Below are 18,422 nucleotides of genomic sequence, written 5' to 3'. Positions count from 1 at the left end.
AATTGATAAAGAATGGAATTTTGAACGAACCCAAAATAACGAGAGAAAAGAATTATAGAAGGGTAATTAAATGTGGTTGGGAATGGGGAAAAGTGGATTAAGGGGGGCAACACAACAAACATTCGGGTTTATTTCTTTCGATGTTTTGGGTTCTTTAAAAATGCAGTTTTTTTTTTAATTCAATAAAATCACATGTAACCGTTGCACCTACCTTCTCTCACAATTGCCATTAATTGAATAATTATTTTAGGATGCATAAATTCATGTTAGCCAACCATAAGTAATTTGCCACCTCATTTCTATACATACACCTGGCACACAATGTTTTACTCTCCATTTCTTACAAGTCAAATATCACTAGCCAATGATTAGTGCACATTTTGCACCCTTATCATTGACTAGAACCCCTAAATGGTACCCTTTCTAATGCCCCTCTGTGTTCAATCTGGAACTGGCATGTTACAGGGATTTCCTTTATTTTTCCGTTTTGTTTTTATTGTAGCTATCTGCTCCTTTTCTTAACAGCAGAAGCTATTCCTCCTCTCCCCCCGCCCACTAACAGTTTAAGTGGCACCTAGCATTTTGTGCAGAGTGAATATTGAAGTCGTAAGATCAAATTCTGAGAAGCTGTATGGTGCCCTGTCAGATAACCTGAAAAGAGCATAGTTTGTTTTATAACCTCCCAATATCCAGCACTTTATCTATGCATTCTGGGACTCAAGTTTGTGTATATTATCTTACCAGTCATAGAATATGCTGGCATTGTTTACTAGGAGGGGGAATCTTCTTGGTCACAATTCTTTATTCAAGGCATGTATTGTTTAGGAATCAGGCCGTATTTGCCAAGTTTAATGTAATCATTTGTATTATCCTTGGAAACCCCCTTTTCCTGAAGTATTTGCTCGGTTAATGGTCTACAGTCTTTCCTAAGACTCCAATATTTCAGACTTGTGCTTTGTCCAGGCAGTTGCATTTTAATTCAAAGGGGTATTACTTTCTCAGTCTCTACCTTGCTCTTCTCACTAGCCATGTGCTGCGCGTACTTTAAGTGTACAAGTAGGATAAATAAAATGTACGTTTTGCCCCATATTCTAGGAACACATGCACCTACCAAATTATTGATATCTCCCAACAATATCCCCACAGCAAAATCTCCATTAAAACTTGTTCATTTGATTAGAATTACTTGTAATGCTTAGACTGGATATGATAATGAATACAATCTTTCCCTAGATCCCATATGCAGGTTATTCTGCTATCTAAAAAGGGCAGGTGCAAAGTTTCCTGCACTCGTGCTCGACTGGTTAAGTCTTAAATGGTAGCGGTGAAGCAGATACTCAAGCTATGGAAGACAAAGAAGAAACCGGTGGAGGATTGGGTGGTTGAAGTGCAGATGTTTGGTTTTGATAGGGTTATATTGGAAGGGATGGGTGGATAAGATGCCTTTTTGGAGTTGTGGACATTTTAATCTCTATGGATGATTTCCGTGATTAGTATATACATTGTGCTATGAAAGAGGGGAAGTTGGATTTTTTTTTGTTTTATGTGCATGTGTCTCTTTAGGTTAATGTAGGTGTGTCTGTAAGAGAGCGTGTATAGATTAGGCTTGTGTGTTTAAATTGGCAATGTTGTTGGGATGTTTGACTAATGCTAAATGTGAAATGCCTTAGACTGACGTTGCACTGTTTATCTGATGTTCCAAGAATGCCTAGTCTCGCTGTAAAGAATTTGATGTATAGGATATAAGATTGATTCATGGTATGTTCTTGGCAGTTGTTGCTCATTTGATTTGATACTTTGAAAATATATATTTGTGAAAGTGTATGTTTGCGGTTGGCTCCAGCCCTTTAACAGTTGTTGGACTAAACTTTTGGCCTATGGTTGGCATACCAGTCTGGGGTGTACTAGTGATGGTAAAATCTAGCCAACCCCACCCATTCGTCCTGCACAGGGGTGGAGCGGGGTCTGGCCCTGTCCTGTCCGTATAGACTATTTTGGGAGATTTCTTAAAAATGGGAAGTTATGGCACAGTAAAACATGCATGTGGGGGTCTGCTATAGCCTTGTGTATGTTAGCTACAGACCCGTGCAAAGCCGAGTGGTACCGCTAGTATGAAAATAAAGCTTAAAGAAGTACGTAGCAGTAGGCAATCCTGACTGAATTACTGTATCTGGGCATAAGTGAAATGGTTATGGAGTAAGATTAAGGGAGATTATATCGAATTAGGTGAAAAGGTAAAGTTTGAGAGCTTTCTGGAAAAGTGGCAGCGTGGTAGTGCAAGTGTTGAAAGAGAAGTGAATTCAAATTGGGAGCTAGTGTTGCAAATAGCCAGTCACCTCTTGCTTTATAAAGCAGGACCTAGGAATAGCAAGAGACGTTGGTTGACAGACTGGAGAGCCTCTGCAGGTTGTTAAAGGGATAGTCCAGTAAAAAAATGTATTTTAAAAATAGATGGGCAACATTAAAAAAATACTAGCACTTTTTTTTTTTTAAAAAACTTCCTATGTAACATTTTGAGCTATTCAAGCTCAAAATTCGCAAAAGCAACCACATGGGCGCATCCATTTTGTGAAATGGATGCCCGCCTGTGCTGGCTTTTGCTTTTGCGGCACTAATGAAGGAAAAGCCAGCCAGCTGTAGTAAACAAAAGCTACCGCTGGGTGGCTTTTCCTTCATTGGTGCTGTACGCTGAGGACGGGGACCGAGCTGCAGCTGAATCTCGGTAAGTGCCATTTAATTAAAAAAAAAAAATAAGCACTAGCTGGAGGAGCCTGGAAAACTTAGAAATAAAACCGCAGCTTTAAAAACGTTGTATTTATGTTTGCGGTCGCTTTTGAAGCCACCGCAAACATAAATACAACGTTGTGTTTGAAAACGCTGCAGTTTTTCTTTCCAAGTTTCTCAGCCTCCTCCGGCTCTGGGGAGCCTGAGAAACTCGGAAAGAAAAACCGCAGCGTTTTCAAACACAACCGTGTTGTGTTTCTGCCTGCTGTGGCTATCACTTTGGGTCTCCGGTGCTCCCTCAGGGGAGCACCGGAGACCCAAAGTGAAAGCCCAGGCAGGCAGAAACTACATGCCGCGGTGTTTCTGCCTACAGCTGATTTCCCATTTGGGGCTCTCGGGCTCCCCACGGGGGGCCCGAGAGCCCCAAATGGGAAATGCTAAATGCTGCAGTGTTTCTGCTTAAATCTGATTTCCCATTTGGGAAGCACCGGAGACCCAAAGTGAAAGCCAAGGCAGGCAGAAACACAACACGGTTGTGTTTACATGCCGCAGTGTTTCTGCCTAAATCCGCCTTCCCATTTGGGGCTCTCGGGCTCCCCACGGGGGGCCCCCGAGAGCCCCAAATGGGAAATGCTAAATGCTGCAGTGTTTCTGCCTAAATCTGCCTTCCCATTTGGGGCTATCGGGGGGTGGGGGGGCCCGTGGGGAGCCCGAGAGCCCCAAATGGGAAAGCAGATTTAGGCAGAAACACAGGAGCACCGGAGACCCAAAGTGATACCCACAGCGATACCCACAGCAGGCAGAAACAGAACGCGGTTGTGTTTGAAACCGCTGCAGTTTTTCTTTCCGAGTTTCTCAGGCTCCTCTGAGACGGAGGAGCCTGAGAAACTTGGAAAGAAAAACCGCAGCGTTTTCAAACACAAAGGTGTATTTGTTTGCGGTTGCTTCATAAGCGACCGCAAACATAAATAAGTTTTTAAAGCTGCGCTTTTATTTCTAAGTTTTCCGGGCTCCTCCAGCCCGGAAAACTTAGAAAAAAAACGCAGCTAGTGCTTATTTTTTTTTTTTTTTTAAATAAATAGCACTTACTGAGATTCAGCTGCAGCTTTCCTGCTCTGGTCTCCGGTCCCCATCCTCCGCATACAGCACCAATGAAGGAAAAGCCACCCAGCGGTAGCTTTTGTTTACTACAGCTGGCTGGCTTTTCCTTCATTAGTGCCACAAAAGCCAGCACAGGCGGGCATCCATTTCACAAAATGGATGCGCCCATGTGCTTGCTTTTGTGAATTTTGAGCTTGAATCGCTCACAATTTTACATAGGAAGTTTAAAAAAAAAAGTGCTAGTATTTTTTTAATGTTGCCTATCTATTTTTAAAATACATTTTTTTTACTGGACTATCCCTTTAAAGTTGCAACTTCTCGGACAAATGAGCCAAGGTCATGCATGATTTGAAAATTAGGCTGAGTAACTTGAGTATTCTCTGCTCAGCAGGGAGGCAATCAACAGATCACCTATATGATGGAATGTAAAAATGTGTGCCAATGGAAACTGAGACTAATCTCTGAATTCTGGTAGAAATGTCAAACTACTGGAGTCCCTGCTAGAAAAGTGACTAATCAAATTTAGAATGAACATTAATCCCTTCCACCATGAGGATTGAAGGGTTCAAGGTGGGGCATGAGGGAGCAAACGTAGCATGAGAGACTTGAGATCCCCCCTCAAATTTTGGGAAATTTTGCGTAAAAAAACATATCTTCCAAAAGCAGGTGTAATCCGATTACTTTCTTTCTACATGCTACTACTATTAGTTAACTAGAGTTTCTTGTTCAGATTCATGGATGATTAAAGGACAAACTGCCTTTTCCCCATAAATCTAGAAGAACAATTAAACCCACTACTCCTACCTAATCCATTGAGTAGCAATCTATAATTGAATGCTAGACCTTCCAACCCTGAGATGGCAAAGAAAAGGGTTCATACTATGCGCTCTTAAAGGGTAATTCCGATATATCACTGTGCGGATTATGCTTATTCTGTTTCCCCTGATGACACAGAACATCAAACTCTGACTACTGCATGACGAACATGGACAAGTTCAGTGCGATACTGCAGCCATGATGCATTGCCTTTTTGAAGACCTAGATGAACCAACATTTGCAGCAGACCGGTATTGATCATTGTCAAAGATGGCACAAAAACACTTCGAGCCTTGTGGACGGCTTAAAGGGTTTTATTTAACTTTAGTGGACTCTAGGGATGACCAGTGGGGGCCCTAACATGATCTAATTGGGCCCAATACAGTGACATTAACATCTGTAAATGCCCACAAAATGTTGTGTGGGCATTTACAGATTTCGGGTGAGCCGTGGCCGCTCAGGCCTTACCCTGTCTATGCCTATGGGGCGGACCCTCGCTTGCTGTGCCTCCTAGTGCAGGCGGCCATAACCCGAGTTTACTACTGCTGACCAGTGACTCCCCTCCCCCCCCCCCTGCCTACTGTCTATTTCTGTCTTGGGCTACCCTTGACGCCCTACAATTACTCACTGAACTCCCTCAGGAACCTCCTAGCTGTCCCTACTCTGTCATGGTTTTGTTAGAGAGTTGGCAAGTGCCTTGCACTTGCTCAGATGGATTTATCCTTCGCTCATGTCCATGCTTCTTCTCTTACTGTCTCACCCTCCACCTCCCACACTGTCCCTCTGTTTCACTCCTCCTAGCTCCACCCTCTGACTTCCACTCCTCCCACAACTACCATTTATCCGACTACCACCAATCCTCACTACCCCGAATCCTCCATGTCTACAACACACCCTTCTTTCACTGTCCTGTCGCAAACACGCCCTACACTAAATATCGATCTTCACTCATTTCCCTTTCATGCTTCTTCACAGTACACTTTTTCTCACAAAACCAATATCTCATCTTCTCCACCCAATCTCCAAAAACCTTCCTTTTCTTCCAAAGTCTGGTCTCTTGGTCCTTCACCTTCACTGACCTCACCACGTCGACCCACAATTCCGGTTTCCTGTGCCCCGTTTATGTCTTCGTCCCTCTGCTGGGATTAGTCCTCTGGTCCTGGGCAATATGTGCCCGTTTTCCCCTCCCAGGTGTGTATGTGCAGGGGAAAATGTTTTTTTAAAAAAATGGGGTCAAACCCCGCCCACTTCTTTCGCATTGGATTGGACGCGTATCAATGACACTGTTGGAAGTTCATTGCTCCTGTTTGTTTTAGGGCTTGGTTTCCTGGTGCCCAAAAGTACGTTTTTTTGGTAAATAGAAGCTCCATGTTCAGGTTTAGTGGTGTAGCAATTGCCACTGGGAGCTTGGGACCTGCATACCTCTGTACTTGGGCTGCACACTGTTTCACTGGTTCGCCCTCTCGCTGGTGTGGTGTCGGCTGTATGTGCTGAGCGTAAGCGGCTTTCTTTCCTCGACTCGTGGGGTTGCTGTCTAGACTCTCCGCCCTGGAGCTTTGTATGTATGGTGGTTGAGGCTCCCTCTTTTCCCATGCCAGTGCATGGCAGTGATCCCTTCTTGCCGTCATTTCTCTTGTTGGTTCTGGTACAATGCTGCCAGTTCTTTTGCATATATCAGGGTGGGTGACCTTTTCCCTCCGGTGAGTAGGCTGTTAAAAGGGAAATGCACACTTTTCGCCTCTGGCTTTGAGTCTAGGGTCTGCACTAATACATATTGGCATCTGGGTAGGGTATAGGAATGGATTTAGTTTTGGGTGTCCCTGCCTACCTGACGGTTAGGACTGGCACACACAGGATTCCTTACTGTCCTGAACAGAGTACTGGCCACCTCACATCATTAAAATCCCTAAAAATGATACCTCATAGACCCCACAGCCCTGTACTTTCAGTCTTTAATACACAGGGTTATGAATAAGCCCTCTTATAAACTCTAACCGGCGTGGCTGGTCTTAAGCATTCTGCTTGGTGGCAAACGATACACCTCCAAAATGTTGACTTCATCTGCTCCAAGACGAGCATGCTGCCCAGTCTATGATACATAGGGCAGCCATTGTGGTCTTCATTCAAACACTAAGAACATTGAAGGAGGGAATTGGTTGGCAAATCTAGTGGGAACCCCTGGCCCTAGTCTTGGTAAAAATAAATCGTACAGAGTCTGCTTAAGTCAAAGTAAAACCAAGTCGCCAAGCTCTAGGAGGGGTTCAAGGAGGGCCACAGTATTTCTTCACGGGGTATAGAAACTGCTCCTTAACCAGCGAGAATTAAGGGAAGCACACTTAAATAAATGGTTGCACTATCTTTGCACTGTAAGGGGCTGTACATTTCTGTCGGTGGGGGGCGAGGGGGAAGCCATTGTGAATGAGTGCGTAATGAGGGTGCAAACTTCAGTGACTTTAAACTTGGAATTTGGGTCCCCAGAATGGCCAATGGCGTTTTGGGCAGAGCAGGAAATCTGGACACGCCTGCAAATTTAATTCCCACCCTTATGTGAAATCTGTCAGCCAAATTGGAAACCCCTCCCACTTTACTTTATCTGGAGCGAATCTAACAGCATTAGGGCCAAGGTTAAATGGTAACCATTGTGGTTTCAAAGGGACCTAGAATTGCCTGGCGAAATTGAAGAGGATCCTCGTATTATTGAGTCCCATAGCGCCTAGTGGGTACCAGGGGCCAAAACCTTTGTCATAATGATCCCCGGAGTCCTACCTCTTTTTCGTGAATATGATGTACCGTTCAACCAAGTGTTTGTTGCATTGTGTTAGGATGTACGTTGATGGCCCGATGGCCAAATAGTTATTTTTGATTTGAATATAAAGGGGAAAGCAAGACTATTTTTAAAAAGTAGTATGTTAAGTTGCTATTCAATGCATTGTGGGCAGCAGTGTAGAAGTGCTTCCGACATATTATGCATTATCCTCGTGCATATCTAACAAAAAAACCTTTCATCCATTTTCGTTTCGAGTCCTTGTTTGGGATGTTTTACTTCATTTTTATGCTTTATTGTGTGGAACGTTTGATGGTAACTTTAGTTATCAAGGTTTTCCTGGCATCCAATGCCTCTTATTCCTCACAACATCAATTACTTCATTCTTAGTAACACTAGTGGCATACAAGCAACCATTCGGGCCACCACCATTCACAATTATCCCCAAAAAAGCCCAACATTGTAAATTCTGATTTCACTTTTTATCTTCATGTTGTCCATTAGTGCTTTGGCATTTAGCCAATGAATGTGTGGACTCTACCCCCCCCCCCCCCAAATAAGTAATCAGTGATCCTACTTGCCAATTGCTGTGTTCAAATAATATCTGCCGTATAATAATTGACTTTTATTTTGCATCCTATAGAAATTAGCAGAGTACGGAAAGATATGTACAACGACACCTTAAACGGCACTACAGAAAAACGAAGTGCAGAATTGCCAGATGGTGTGGGTCCTATTGTACAGCTACAAGAGAAACTGTATGTGCCTGTTAAAGAATATCCAGATGTAAGTAAATGCTCTTTGTTTTGGAATGGATTATTACTTGTTGGCTTGACATACAATTGATTTGGCTTTGAGATGTAGATTATATTACGTTTTATTGCATGTTAGCATTCCTATGGGGGGGAAAAATCTCTGTCCATATCTATGCCATGGTTCTGGACTCTAGCTCTCCATTGTCATGGCTGGGCGCCATGTTGCTAATTTTCTATTTATATCGTATTCTTCGTTTTTTTTTTTTTACTTTTTTTGTTCCTGCATGGAGCTTTTAATATTGAAATTATTTAATGATCGCAACGAGTTAAAGCGCTGATGTCTCTGAAGCACTGAATTTGCATACCCAGGAGTCTTTAATTTGCTTCTAACTTGTCTTCTAGCTGTTAAACGTATTGCTACTCACTCTGGGTTGAGACTGTGGCCAACCACCTAGTTACTCTTTTCCTTTCCTACACCCGTTTTGCATATCATACCTTTGTGACACGCAGGCTCAAGACACGCACCGACGCAAAGTCGGTTTTCACAGTAAGCACATGGGCTTTGCGTCAGTAATGCACTCAGTAATGCGCTCAGATATGTAATCTGTACAGTCTTTGCATGACTGCGTTGTCACCCTAATGAGTTGGTAACTGCATCTGTTGCTCTGTTCCTCTTGGGCATTACCGTCCTTGGTTTTAAATCCTACTTTGGTCATGGCGTTTTTTATTTTCAGTCATCAGTCTGAACTGTGTACATTTATCTATCCTGCCTCATATATGATAAAACTGCGGGCAAATATTTTTCTTCTACTGAATCTAATATACCTTCGTGCAACTTCCGGGAGGCAGCATTTGATGCAGCAGGTAACACATGACATAGAAGTAATTTAAATGAGCACGGTCCCATGAAAAACCTCAGCTTAATTAGATTTTGCTTTTGTGACTGAAGCATGGCTGAAAGATGCAACTGGACCCACAAGGCTTTGCCTCTCTCGACCTGGTTTTTCGGATTCATATATATGAAATGAAAAGGGCAGTAGTTTGGCGGTTATATTAATAAACCCTAACGTTCCTCTAGTTTTCCACTGACCTATTGTGAATTTCTACTTGATGAATTTACAACATATCCAGTGGCCTAATTTACATTACTTGTAACCGTAATGATGAATGAGCTTTTGCTGTTCTTCATGGTGTTGGAGATGTTGGTATCTGACTTGAAAACAAAATTGATAGATAACCAGGTCGAGGATTTACAACATCCTGCTGTAGCGTTTGGGTTTCCCCTATTTCACAGGCCCCCACTAACAAGGGGCATTTGATCAAATGGTGGTTGGCAAACATTCACTTCTATTTATCACTGATCCATCTCAACTTGCCCGACTACAAGGTGATTAGTTGAATTCTGATTCCAGCCTACCACCTTGATTCCAATGGCAATGCACAATTGCTCAACAAGGGGAGCACAACCATGCTGCTTAAATGTATATTCTCCTGCCCTCGAATGAACATTGCTCATCCGTTAGTACCATTTACTCCTAGTTTAAATGAAAAAGTGAATCACACTTTGATAAGCATTACTGTTCAAATCACTCCGGTAAGCAGCTTAAAAACAGATCAATATATTCGATGATGGTATGCTGCTATACTTGAGGAATTGTTCATTGTTATCCAAAAGGTCCAGAGGAAGTAGCTCAAACTGAATTCAACTGCTAATCACCTTGCCCTCTGTTAGGGATAATTCTCTGTTTAGGCTGAATTTCCTAACCTAGTTAGTCCCCCAGCAGCTTTGCTGGATTTCTGGAGTTTATTTTTTCCATCCTGCCAAGAGTGAGACTCGCTTTCTCCCACTCTTGGACATGTATGTGTGTGTAATTCCTTTGAATGTCAATGTGTTCTATGGGCTATGTGGTCTTTTACTCCATAGGGTCTCATATGTTTTTCTATGTGTTACACCGCACCCTACGTGCCGTAACACTGGGGCGTCCTAGCGGACCTCCACCATAGACTCCATACCCGGGGACTGACTACTGTCTCCCCGGGCATGTAAAGTCACCATTGGCTTTACTAGACCTAAATTTACTAACAGGACTAGTACAAACCATCTTATTGTGGACGTACTAGTGGGGGTAATTCGATTACTCCTGGACCTGTTACTCGAAGGGGCACTGTCCCGTCCCCCCTCGTCGAGTTTTGGTTGGTGGCAGTGGAAACTACTTGTTATGTTCCACCCCGAACATAACCCTATGGGATTCGTCCCATTGTTGGAGATTGATAATTTTTCTCGTTAATCTCTAACGTACCACCGATCTACTTATCTTAAATAGGTTTATCGGAGAGTATTTTCTGCCAGAACTCGGTTTGTAAAATGGCGTCTGTGTTCGTCTCTGTGACTCCTAAACCAAAGGTCGAGCCCTTTGTTCCACTTTTGGCGGGCTCTGTACAGAGACCCTCCAAAGTGGTGCCATTCTGTCTGGGTTACCACAGGGGTGTGGGAGGGGGTTTAGGCACCCTGGACCGAGTTGCCTTGCCAACTCTGGTCGCACTCTGAAGTGATTGGCCCAAGTGGTGAGCCTTCCCGCTCACCACTTAGTATGTGTTGATTGACAGCTAGGCTGAATGAATGGGGGTTTTCTGCATAAAAGCAGGGCTTTTGGGACTGGATCTTCAGAAGTCGCCACAGGACCTAAGAATCCGATGAGGGTAACGCTGAGCCGACCTGCAACGACGCCTCCGGTGGAGCCCTGCTGAGCCGACTCACCACTTCCCGACGACAGAAGAGATCTCCCTGCGGGAGAGTCTCTTCCCCTGGCTGGTGGGAACAACCAGCCCCCTTTGCTTTTTGTTCGCCTCAGGACGCAGTGGTCGAATTGCCCGTGCAGAGCACCTCGGCAACCGGATAGCACCTACCCCTATACCGCGACCAAAATGTGGTGCCTTGTGACGGAGCACTCCGTGGCTGGTCTCTTCCCTGGTGGTGCACCGGACTCCCCTTTTCTTCGACGACCAGAACCTCTCTACTCTTGGCAAAGACCCGACGTGCATCCACCACGAGGAACAACTGCCCCCGCTGGAGCTGCCCTCCACAATAAGGTACCGTGTCCGCCTGGCTTCCCCTTCGATCGGATTGAGTGAGGTGTCTTAATTCTCTCCTTTCCGTTGGGTCGCCTCCAAGCTTTTCTCATTTATAGTTCTGAACTGGTTCAATCTGCCGATAACAATTTGCTACAAAGACTTGAATGCATCTCCACTAGAGACTTTTTGGGACATTGCGCCTTGCCTCTCTCCGAGTGGGCCTGGCCTCTGAACTTTATGATCTGTTGTGAGTCTTGCTTTCTTGCCGTGCATTTTACCCGCGAAGTATTGAACTGCGTTGATTTCGTAACCTGCCTATCTTTTTCTCTCCCGTCCTAACTAATATTCGAGTGTCATCTAGGTTGAGGTATACACCTCTGTCTGAAAATAAGTGGTACCGGTAGAACCTAGAGTTGTCGAAATATTGCTAGGGGGAATTGATCATTTTTTTTTCGTAGAGTAATTGTGTTTGATTTGTTTGCCGTGATAGTGCCATAGGGTTTTTCATAGATGTTCTGTTATAAATAAATACCTTTTAATATCTTTACACTAAGCCTCGTTGCGTGTTTGCTTGTCTTGCTGTGAAGAATTGCCCTATTTTGTATACTCCACATACTGCTCAACTTTTCTTGAGAGAAGTCTGACTGCTCAGCCACAGCTACCAAGTGAATCTGTGTGGTACAGACTGCTACCAAGTGGGTTCACCGCCAAACGCCTGTAGTCCTAAATCTTTTGCAGTGGTCCCAGAGGGAACTGCACAGGTTTCCGCCTAACACCCTCCTTGCCAGTTAATCTACAAGGTGTGCATCACTCAGGGCGAGAAGCTTTTGTTTTTCTCCACAGAAGCGATCAAAGCAGCAACAAATTCAAATGGACATATTTTAAAATGTTGCGATTTCTTGAAAACAAGCCCGTCATGTCTCCTATTGAACCTAGAACTGCTGCCTGGCTGCAAGGCATCCATGTTAACGTAAAAGAAAAAAATACTGCTTATAGCCAGCATTGGCTGAAATAGGTCTTCTTACACATCTGATCTCCGATTAAGATGGTCTGATTGCTGCAAGGCTCTTACTCAAAGGCTGAAAACACCACCAACACCAAAAATACAGAGTTGCACCCTGCCACAGAATTAGTGCAATAATTATCCAACACACAAGGGGAACATAATTGGTGAATTGGGCAATTTAATTAAATTATTCAAACAAATTCATGTTTAGACAGTCTCCAAATAAAAACAAAAAACACAAACAAATTGTCGCATTGGAGCACACATCAGAAATTGGTCCATTACCAAATATACGGCCATTGCACCAGGTCCCATATACAAAGGATATTCGCCATCAGTTTGGCATTGAAGAATTTTCATTTTTCAGTAGGTGCAATAAGCCAAAGGAAAAAGATGAGGGGGAATAAAAAAAAGAGAGACAGGCAAACCTAGTTAACATCAAATCCATGCTGGTTCAACACTGATGCTTTGAAGCAACATTCGAATTATATAATATAAGGTAAGTATGGTACCCTTTTTTAATTGCTTGATGATCGTGCGTAAGGCTGAGAAGAAAAATAAAGTGTGCTTGCAATTGACAGGTATTCATTCATGGGATCGGGACCCGGCACATCCCATACCCATTTGGAATTCCATGATTCAGTTAGAAGTCACACAGGTGAGACTGAAAATAGAAGGGAGAGAAAGTGCACTAAATCAATCTGTCATGTCTAGATGGTTACGTGCACATTGGCAGCCCCCCTGTTTTCCGTCTCACTTATGTGACTTCTAACTGAATCATGGATTAAATATTTATCCTCAACTTACTGTAAGTGACCCTATCACGCAACTGCGTATAATATAGGTATGTGAAACTTGTTTTTAATTAATTACTATTGACAAAACCAGATTGCTACATTCTAATTGTAAGTTAGTATAAGTGATAGCACTTCATTTTCATTTTTTAGTGGAGCCCAATACAGAGATCATACAAAACGATAAACTATATACTAACTAATTGGTAAGTGGCCACAGCTATCTAGAGCAACTTAATCTTTCTGGTACTTATTTGAAAATACCTGTCAATTACAAGCACCCTCTTTAATTATTTTTATTTTTCTTCTTGGCCTTACGCACGATCAAGCAATGAAAAAAGGTACCATACTTGCCTCGTATTATATAACTCTAATGTGGCTTCCAAGCATCAGTATATATGCACATGTTGAACCAGCATGGATTTGATGTTAACTAGGCTTTGCCGGTCTTTCTCCTTTTTTCTTCCCCCTTATCTTTTTTTCTTTGGCTTATAAATATTCTTTGTATATGGGACTTGATGCAATAGCCGTATAATTGGTAATGGACTCATTTCTGATGTGTGCTCCAATGCGGGTGACAATTTGTGTTTTTTGTTTCATTTGGCAACTGTCTAAACATGAATTTGTTTGAATTATTTAATTAATTGCCCAATTCACTAATTGTGTTCCCCTTGTGTGTTGGATAATGATTGCACTAATTATGTGGCATGGTGCAACTCTGTATTTTTGGTGTTGATGGTGTTTTCAGCCTTTGAGTAAGAACCTTCCAGCTCGAAACACGTGTCAGGCTGTCTCGTATTCAATTAAATTGTGCAAAATCTGCAGTGACTCTTCAAGTGCACAGTGTGAAAGCAAAACCACCCCTTTTTGTACACAGTTGAATTAGTGGTCGTTTTCTTTAATCCAGATAATGATATTGCGTCTAAAATTCGGGTAAGTTTGGCCTGCCCTTAAAGGAGGGGGAAGGGAATTCCAAAGCTGTGTGGTTTTGACTGCAAAGCTACTACCTCAAGCTTTGGTGAGTTTAAACTTTGGGACAATCGGGCAATTTGAATTGGCCGTTTGTGTTGGCCGATTGGGCATTTCCCCATTGAATCTCTCAATAAGATAGCGAGGGGCAACATTATTTAAACATTTGTATGTTAGCAAGGCAGTTTTGAGCACAATTTTATCACTAGTGGTGAACCAGTTATTCTTTCTCCTTATCTGTGAGATGTGAACTTTTTTAGAGATCCCTAAAGCTTCTCTAAGGGCATTATTTTGGAGGATCTGGATTTTGTTAATGATGCTTGTTGGCACCCATGCATAAGGCGTTACACTAGTCCAGTTTTTATAGGATTAAAGCTCTGGCCAAGGTGGTACAACTATTCTTGGATAGGAATGGTTTGGCGGCTCTAATGAATTTGCATGTGTATGCAATGGCAGAGGCCATAGAATTGAACTGTTCAGCAAAGGTGAGGGTACCGTCTAGGTAAAAACCTAGAGTTTTTACCTCTTTGGCAACTTTGATAACATTGCCATTGATATTAAAGGTAGTGTATTTATGGCCCAATTTATTTTGGTTCGAGGTGGTTCCTAGGATGTCAGTTTTGACATCATTCAGGCATAGACCATGCCTGAATGATGAGGTATGTCCTATTCACCAATGCCAAATCCTTGTCATAATCCCCGGTAAGTGGTATGAGAATCTGGGTATCCTCTGCAAAGTTAGTGTAGGTGACGCCAAGGTGGTTAAGATCATCGAAAAGGAGCTTAGTGAACATGTTCTACATATTAGGCGAGACACATGAGCCCTGAGGCACTCCACAAGTAATGGGAATAGGGTCTGCAGATGCTGATGGTGAGAAGACTCGTGTAGTCCTATTACTCGAAGGATTGGGTCAATAATGTAATGTTGGAAACATTCACTCTTAGTAGAGGTACGAGACAAGGATGTCCTTTGTCGCCTTTTTTATTTAATATTGCTCTTGAGCCCTTGGTAGCACTAATACGTAATGAGCAGAGAATTTGTGGTTTGACATTTAGAACAAAGGAAATTAAGACACACTTTTATGCAGATGATATGGTGGTGGTGCTTTCGGACCCTGACAAGGGGAGTATGGTTCTTAAGGAAATCCTTGAGAAAGTTGGTACATTTTCGGGTTATAGAATTAATTGGGATAAAACAGAAGTCTTCCCGCTCTCGACTGCGGTCAGAAGGGAAGATTTTGCGGAATGGAATTGTAAATGGTCTGAGAGCTGTGAAATATTTGGAGGGTTTTTTCTGATTAAAGATGTGCGGAAGATGGTTCAATTTATTGTAGCTAAACTGTTGGATGCACTTAGGAGAGATACTAGGACATGGTCCAGACTAGACTTGGGGATCTGGGCTAAGTTTAATACTATTAAAATGTCACTTCTGCCTAAAGTTATATGTTGTGCAGTCAATCCCTCTGAGTTTTTCGAAGAAATTTCTTAAGGACATTGATGGGGTATTCCAAGATTTTCTTTGGGGTGAAAAAAAGGCTCCTAAAATTCATAAATATATTTTGCAGAGGGAAACTAAGGAAGGGGGTTTTGGATATCCACATTTAGGAAAATACTATAGGGGTTTTTGTTTTGAAGAAGGCTGCCCAATATGTAAAGTCAGAGACTGATCAGGAGCCAGTTTGATTGACCATGGAGAGGAATGCTCTATTACCTTTCAGGTTGGAAAATATTTTCTCAATGGGGACATTGCCTAGAGGTTCTACTAAATTGCCAACTATTAAAGTGTCTAAAGACTCAATGACTAGGTGTTTGCTTAACTTTAAGGGCAATGTATTTCTGAATCCTGTTTCTTCAATTTGGTATAATCCTGCATTGCAATTAGGTAATAGTTTTATGTTGGTGAAGTTGGATTTCAAAGGGGTTGTTGAAATTGGGAGAGTTATTGCGGGATGGAGTCTTGAAATCTTTTGAAGAACTTCAAAGTGAGTTTCATTTGAGTGGTCGGGAAAAGAATAGATCTAGGGAGCTTGAACGGCTTCTGACCAAGTATTTAGTATGATTACAACTGGAAAAGGAACCGGTAGGTTGGACTGTGTTCCACTTGTTGCCACACAATGTATCCACATATCTGAAACTTATGAGTGTGGATGACTCAGCATTATAGTCCTGGAATACATTGAAACAGAAATGGGAGTTGATTTAGGTTTTGCAATCAGTGATTGAATCTGAAAGTATGTATGGCAGGTTGGTTATAGTAGTAAGATGGATCTCAAACTGCGTCTTGTACATCAGAACATTTTGGGGAGGTTATACTGGACTCCATTGCGTTTGTATGGTTTGGGGTTACTTGCTGAGGATATTTGCTGGGGATGTGGATGTGAGAGGGGGGGTCATTGATTCACATGTTGTGGAGTTGTTTGAGAGTGTCGACATTTTGGACAGAGGTATTGGATATCACTTTTCGATTTCCTTTTCAGGTTTTATTATTGGCAAAAAGAGGTTGTTGTTTGAAAGCTCGACTGTATGGGTCTTGGATAGATTAGTAGATTAGATATTAGTAGTAGCAGTGAAACAAATCATGAGAAATCGAGGAAGAAACCAAATATTGAAGACTGGATTAATTCTGTGATTGTATTGTCGGAATTTGAGTTAGTTCCAGCTAAAAAGCAGGGTAAAGAAAAGGAATATTGGTTTTTGTGGAAATCTTTCACTGATTTGTATGGTAGTTTAATACAGGACGGGGAAGTGAGGCATAAGGGTTTTTTTTTTGTTAGGTTTTGTTCTTTTGTCTATATGTCATGGAATTTGGTCAATTTTGCTGTGTAGATAATTTTGTTAGTTTCTATATATTTATATATTTGACTCATTTGATTCTTGTTACTTGTTGTTGCTAATTTTCGTGTATCTCATTATGAGGAATATTTTACTGATGGGTTTATGGGAAGGTTTAAAGCTGATTTTTTTTCTTATGTTGTCCTTCCTTGTTTGAAAATTGTAAATAAGGTTAATAAAAAAAAGATTGGATCCAGCCCATGGCTTCCTGAGATAAGTGGGCTGCTGAGTCCAGGTGATTACATAAGACCTTGTGCTCCACCAAGTCAAATGCAGCCGAGAGATCCAGTAGGAGTAGTAGGGAAGACGTCCCTTTGTCCTTTAGTGCATCGATTTGGGCCTTGTCAATCGGTGCCGTTTCGGTCCCATGTTGGGGCCTGAAACCTGACTGACTGTTGCCTAGTAGTTGGTTGTGTTCCAAGTACTTCTGTATTTGGAGATAGGCTATCCTATCTAGAATTTTAAGCAGAAATGGTACAATGGTGATAGGCCTATAGTTGGTGGGTATGGTTTGTAAGTGATTTCAATCCGGTACGAACCCAAGTCAAGCCCGGCATGTAGTGCACCATTGGAATCCTTATTTATTTTTCTCTATGGTCAATATTCTGACCGATACACCACTCATACCACCCTTCTCCTGAGACCCCTCCTCTCCCTCCCCCGGTCACACTGATCAATGACAATATGTTTTAATGAACAACAATTCCCCAATGGGGTGACAGAACACAGAATAATATCTTTTAATTCACTAGGAATCAAGTAATGAACAGCAGAAACATATGCAGCACAGAAAAGAATACTTTTGTGTTGGTTTGGACAGATGGTACTATGGTTAGAGGTACCCCCTGCAACACCCCTTAACCCCCAATAGGCAATGTAAAGAGATGGGAGGAGAGAGCAGGTATTCAGGAAGAGCACAAATCAAACAGAATGTCAGTCCCACCTTCCTCCTTCAAACACAAGAGAAAAACCGAATTGACTTTTCAGCTGTCAGAATGGCTTTGAATTTATTTTAGAATTGACTGGGCAAAAACACCAAATGTGGTCAAAAATATTTAAATTGTTATAATTTACTATGGGAGCTGCTTTGAACAGTTGCACAGAATCACAAGCAATGATGTAGTCCAAAGAAAACATTTGAAATCTTAAAGTCCAAGTCGGAAACAAATGAATGCTATTTCACACGTGTAAAAATGCCTCCGAATTGTAATTCGCAGCAAACTTTTCCTTGCGCGATATTCACGATAACGGGATAATCTCAATGCAGTTCTGGGTTCTATGGATAGCTACAGGTGTCTGGTACAAGTAGGAGTTGAAATTTCGTTTCTATCATAAAAACGGAGGGAGTTAGAGGTTTTAGTAAAGGTAGTTTTTTCACGATGGGCGCGAGAATGGAAAACAGAAATGCACTTTGAAAATGAAAGATGGGTTTGCTTACATTAGAGGATGACTATACGTGATCAGTGTAACCCGCCTACTGTGGAAACTCAGATGAGAAAGGAGTCAGCGCAAAAATGGTTCTAACAATGCTGGTTCTGAATGAAAGATAGGGTGGGTTTGAGATGGGGATTAGACAATGCAAAAAATAC

At 42.2% G+C, this 18,422-nt stretch overlaps 1 protein-coding gene across 14 annotated transcripts in view; it reads left to right on the top strand.

Annotated features, from left to right (window-relative positions):
* The window catches only part of QKI (QKI, KH domain containing RNA binding), a 483,284-nt gene that overhangs the window by 114,958 nt on the left and 349,904 nt on the right, over positions 1-18,422 (top strand). For all 14 annotated transcript variants that reach the window (XR_011268110.1, XR_011268109.1, XM_069607679.1 and 11 more), the window contains one exon: positions 8,049-8,191. Coding sequence is in view for 12 of the 14 variants with exons in the window: in XM_069607679.1 (XP_069463780.1) it covers positions 8,049-8,191 (143 nt within the window). In the remaining 2 variants the exon portion in view is untranslated. The remainder of the gene's footprint in view (positions 1-8,048; positions 8,192-18,422) is intronic.

This window comes from Ambystoma mexicanum, chromosome 4q (assembly GCF_040938575.1).
Source record: "Ambystoma mexicanum isolate Mex_15411 chromosome 4q, UKY_AmexF1_1, whole genome shotgun sequence".
NCBI lineage: Eukaryota > Metazoa > Chordata > Amphibia > Caudata > Ambystomatidae > Ambystoma > Ambystoma mexicanum.
Note: the sequence above shows the minus strand (reverse complement) of the source record. Positions and strands in the feature narration are given on the sequence as shown.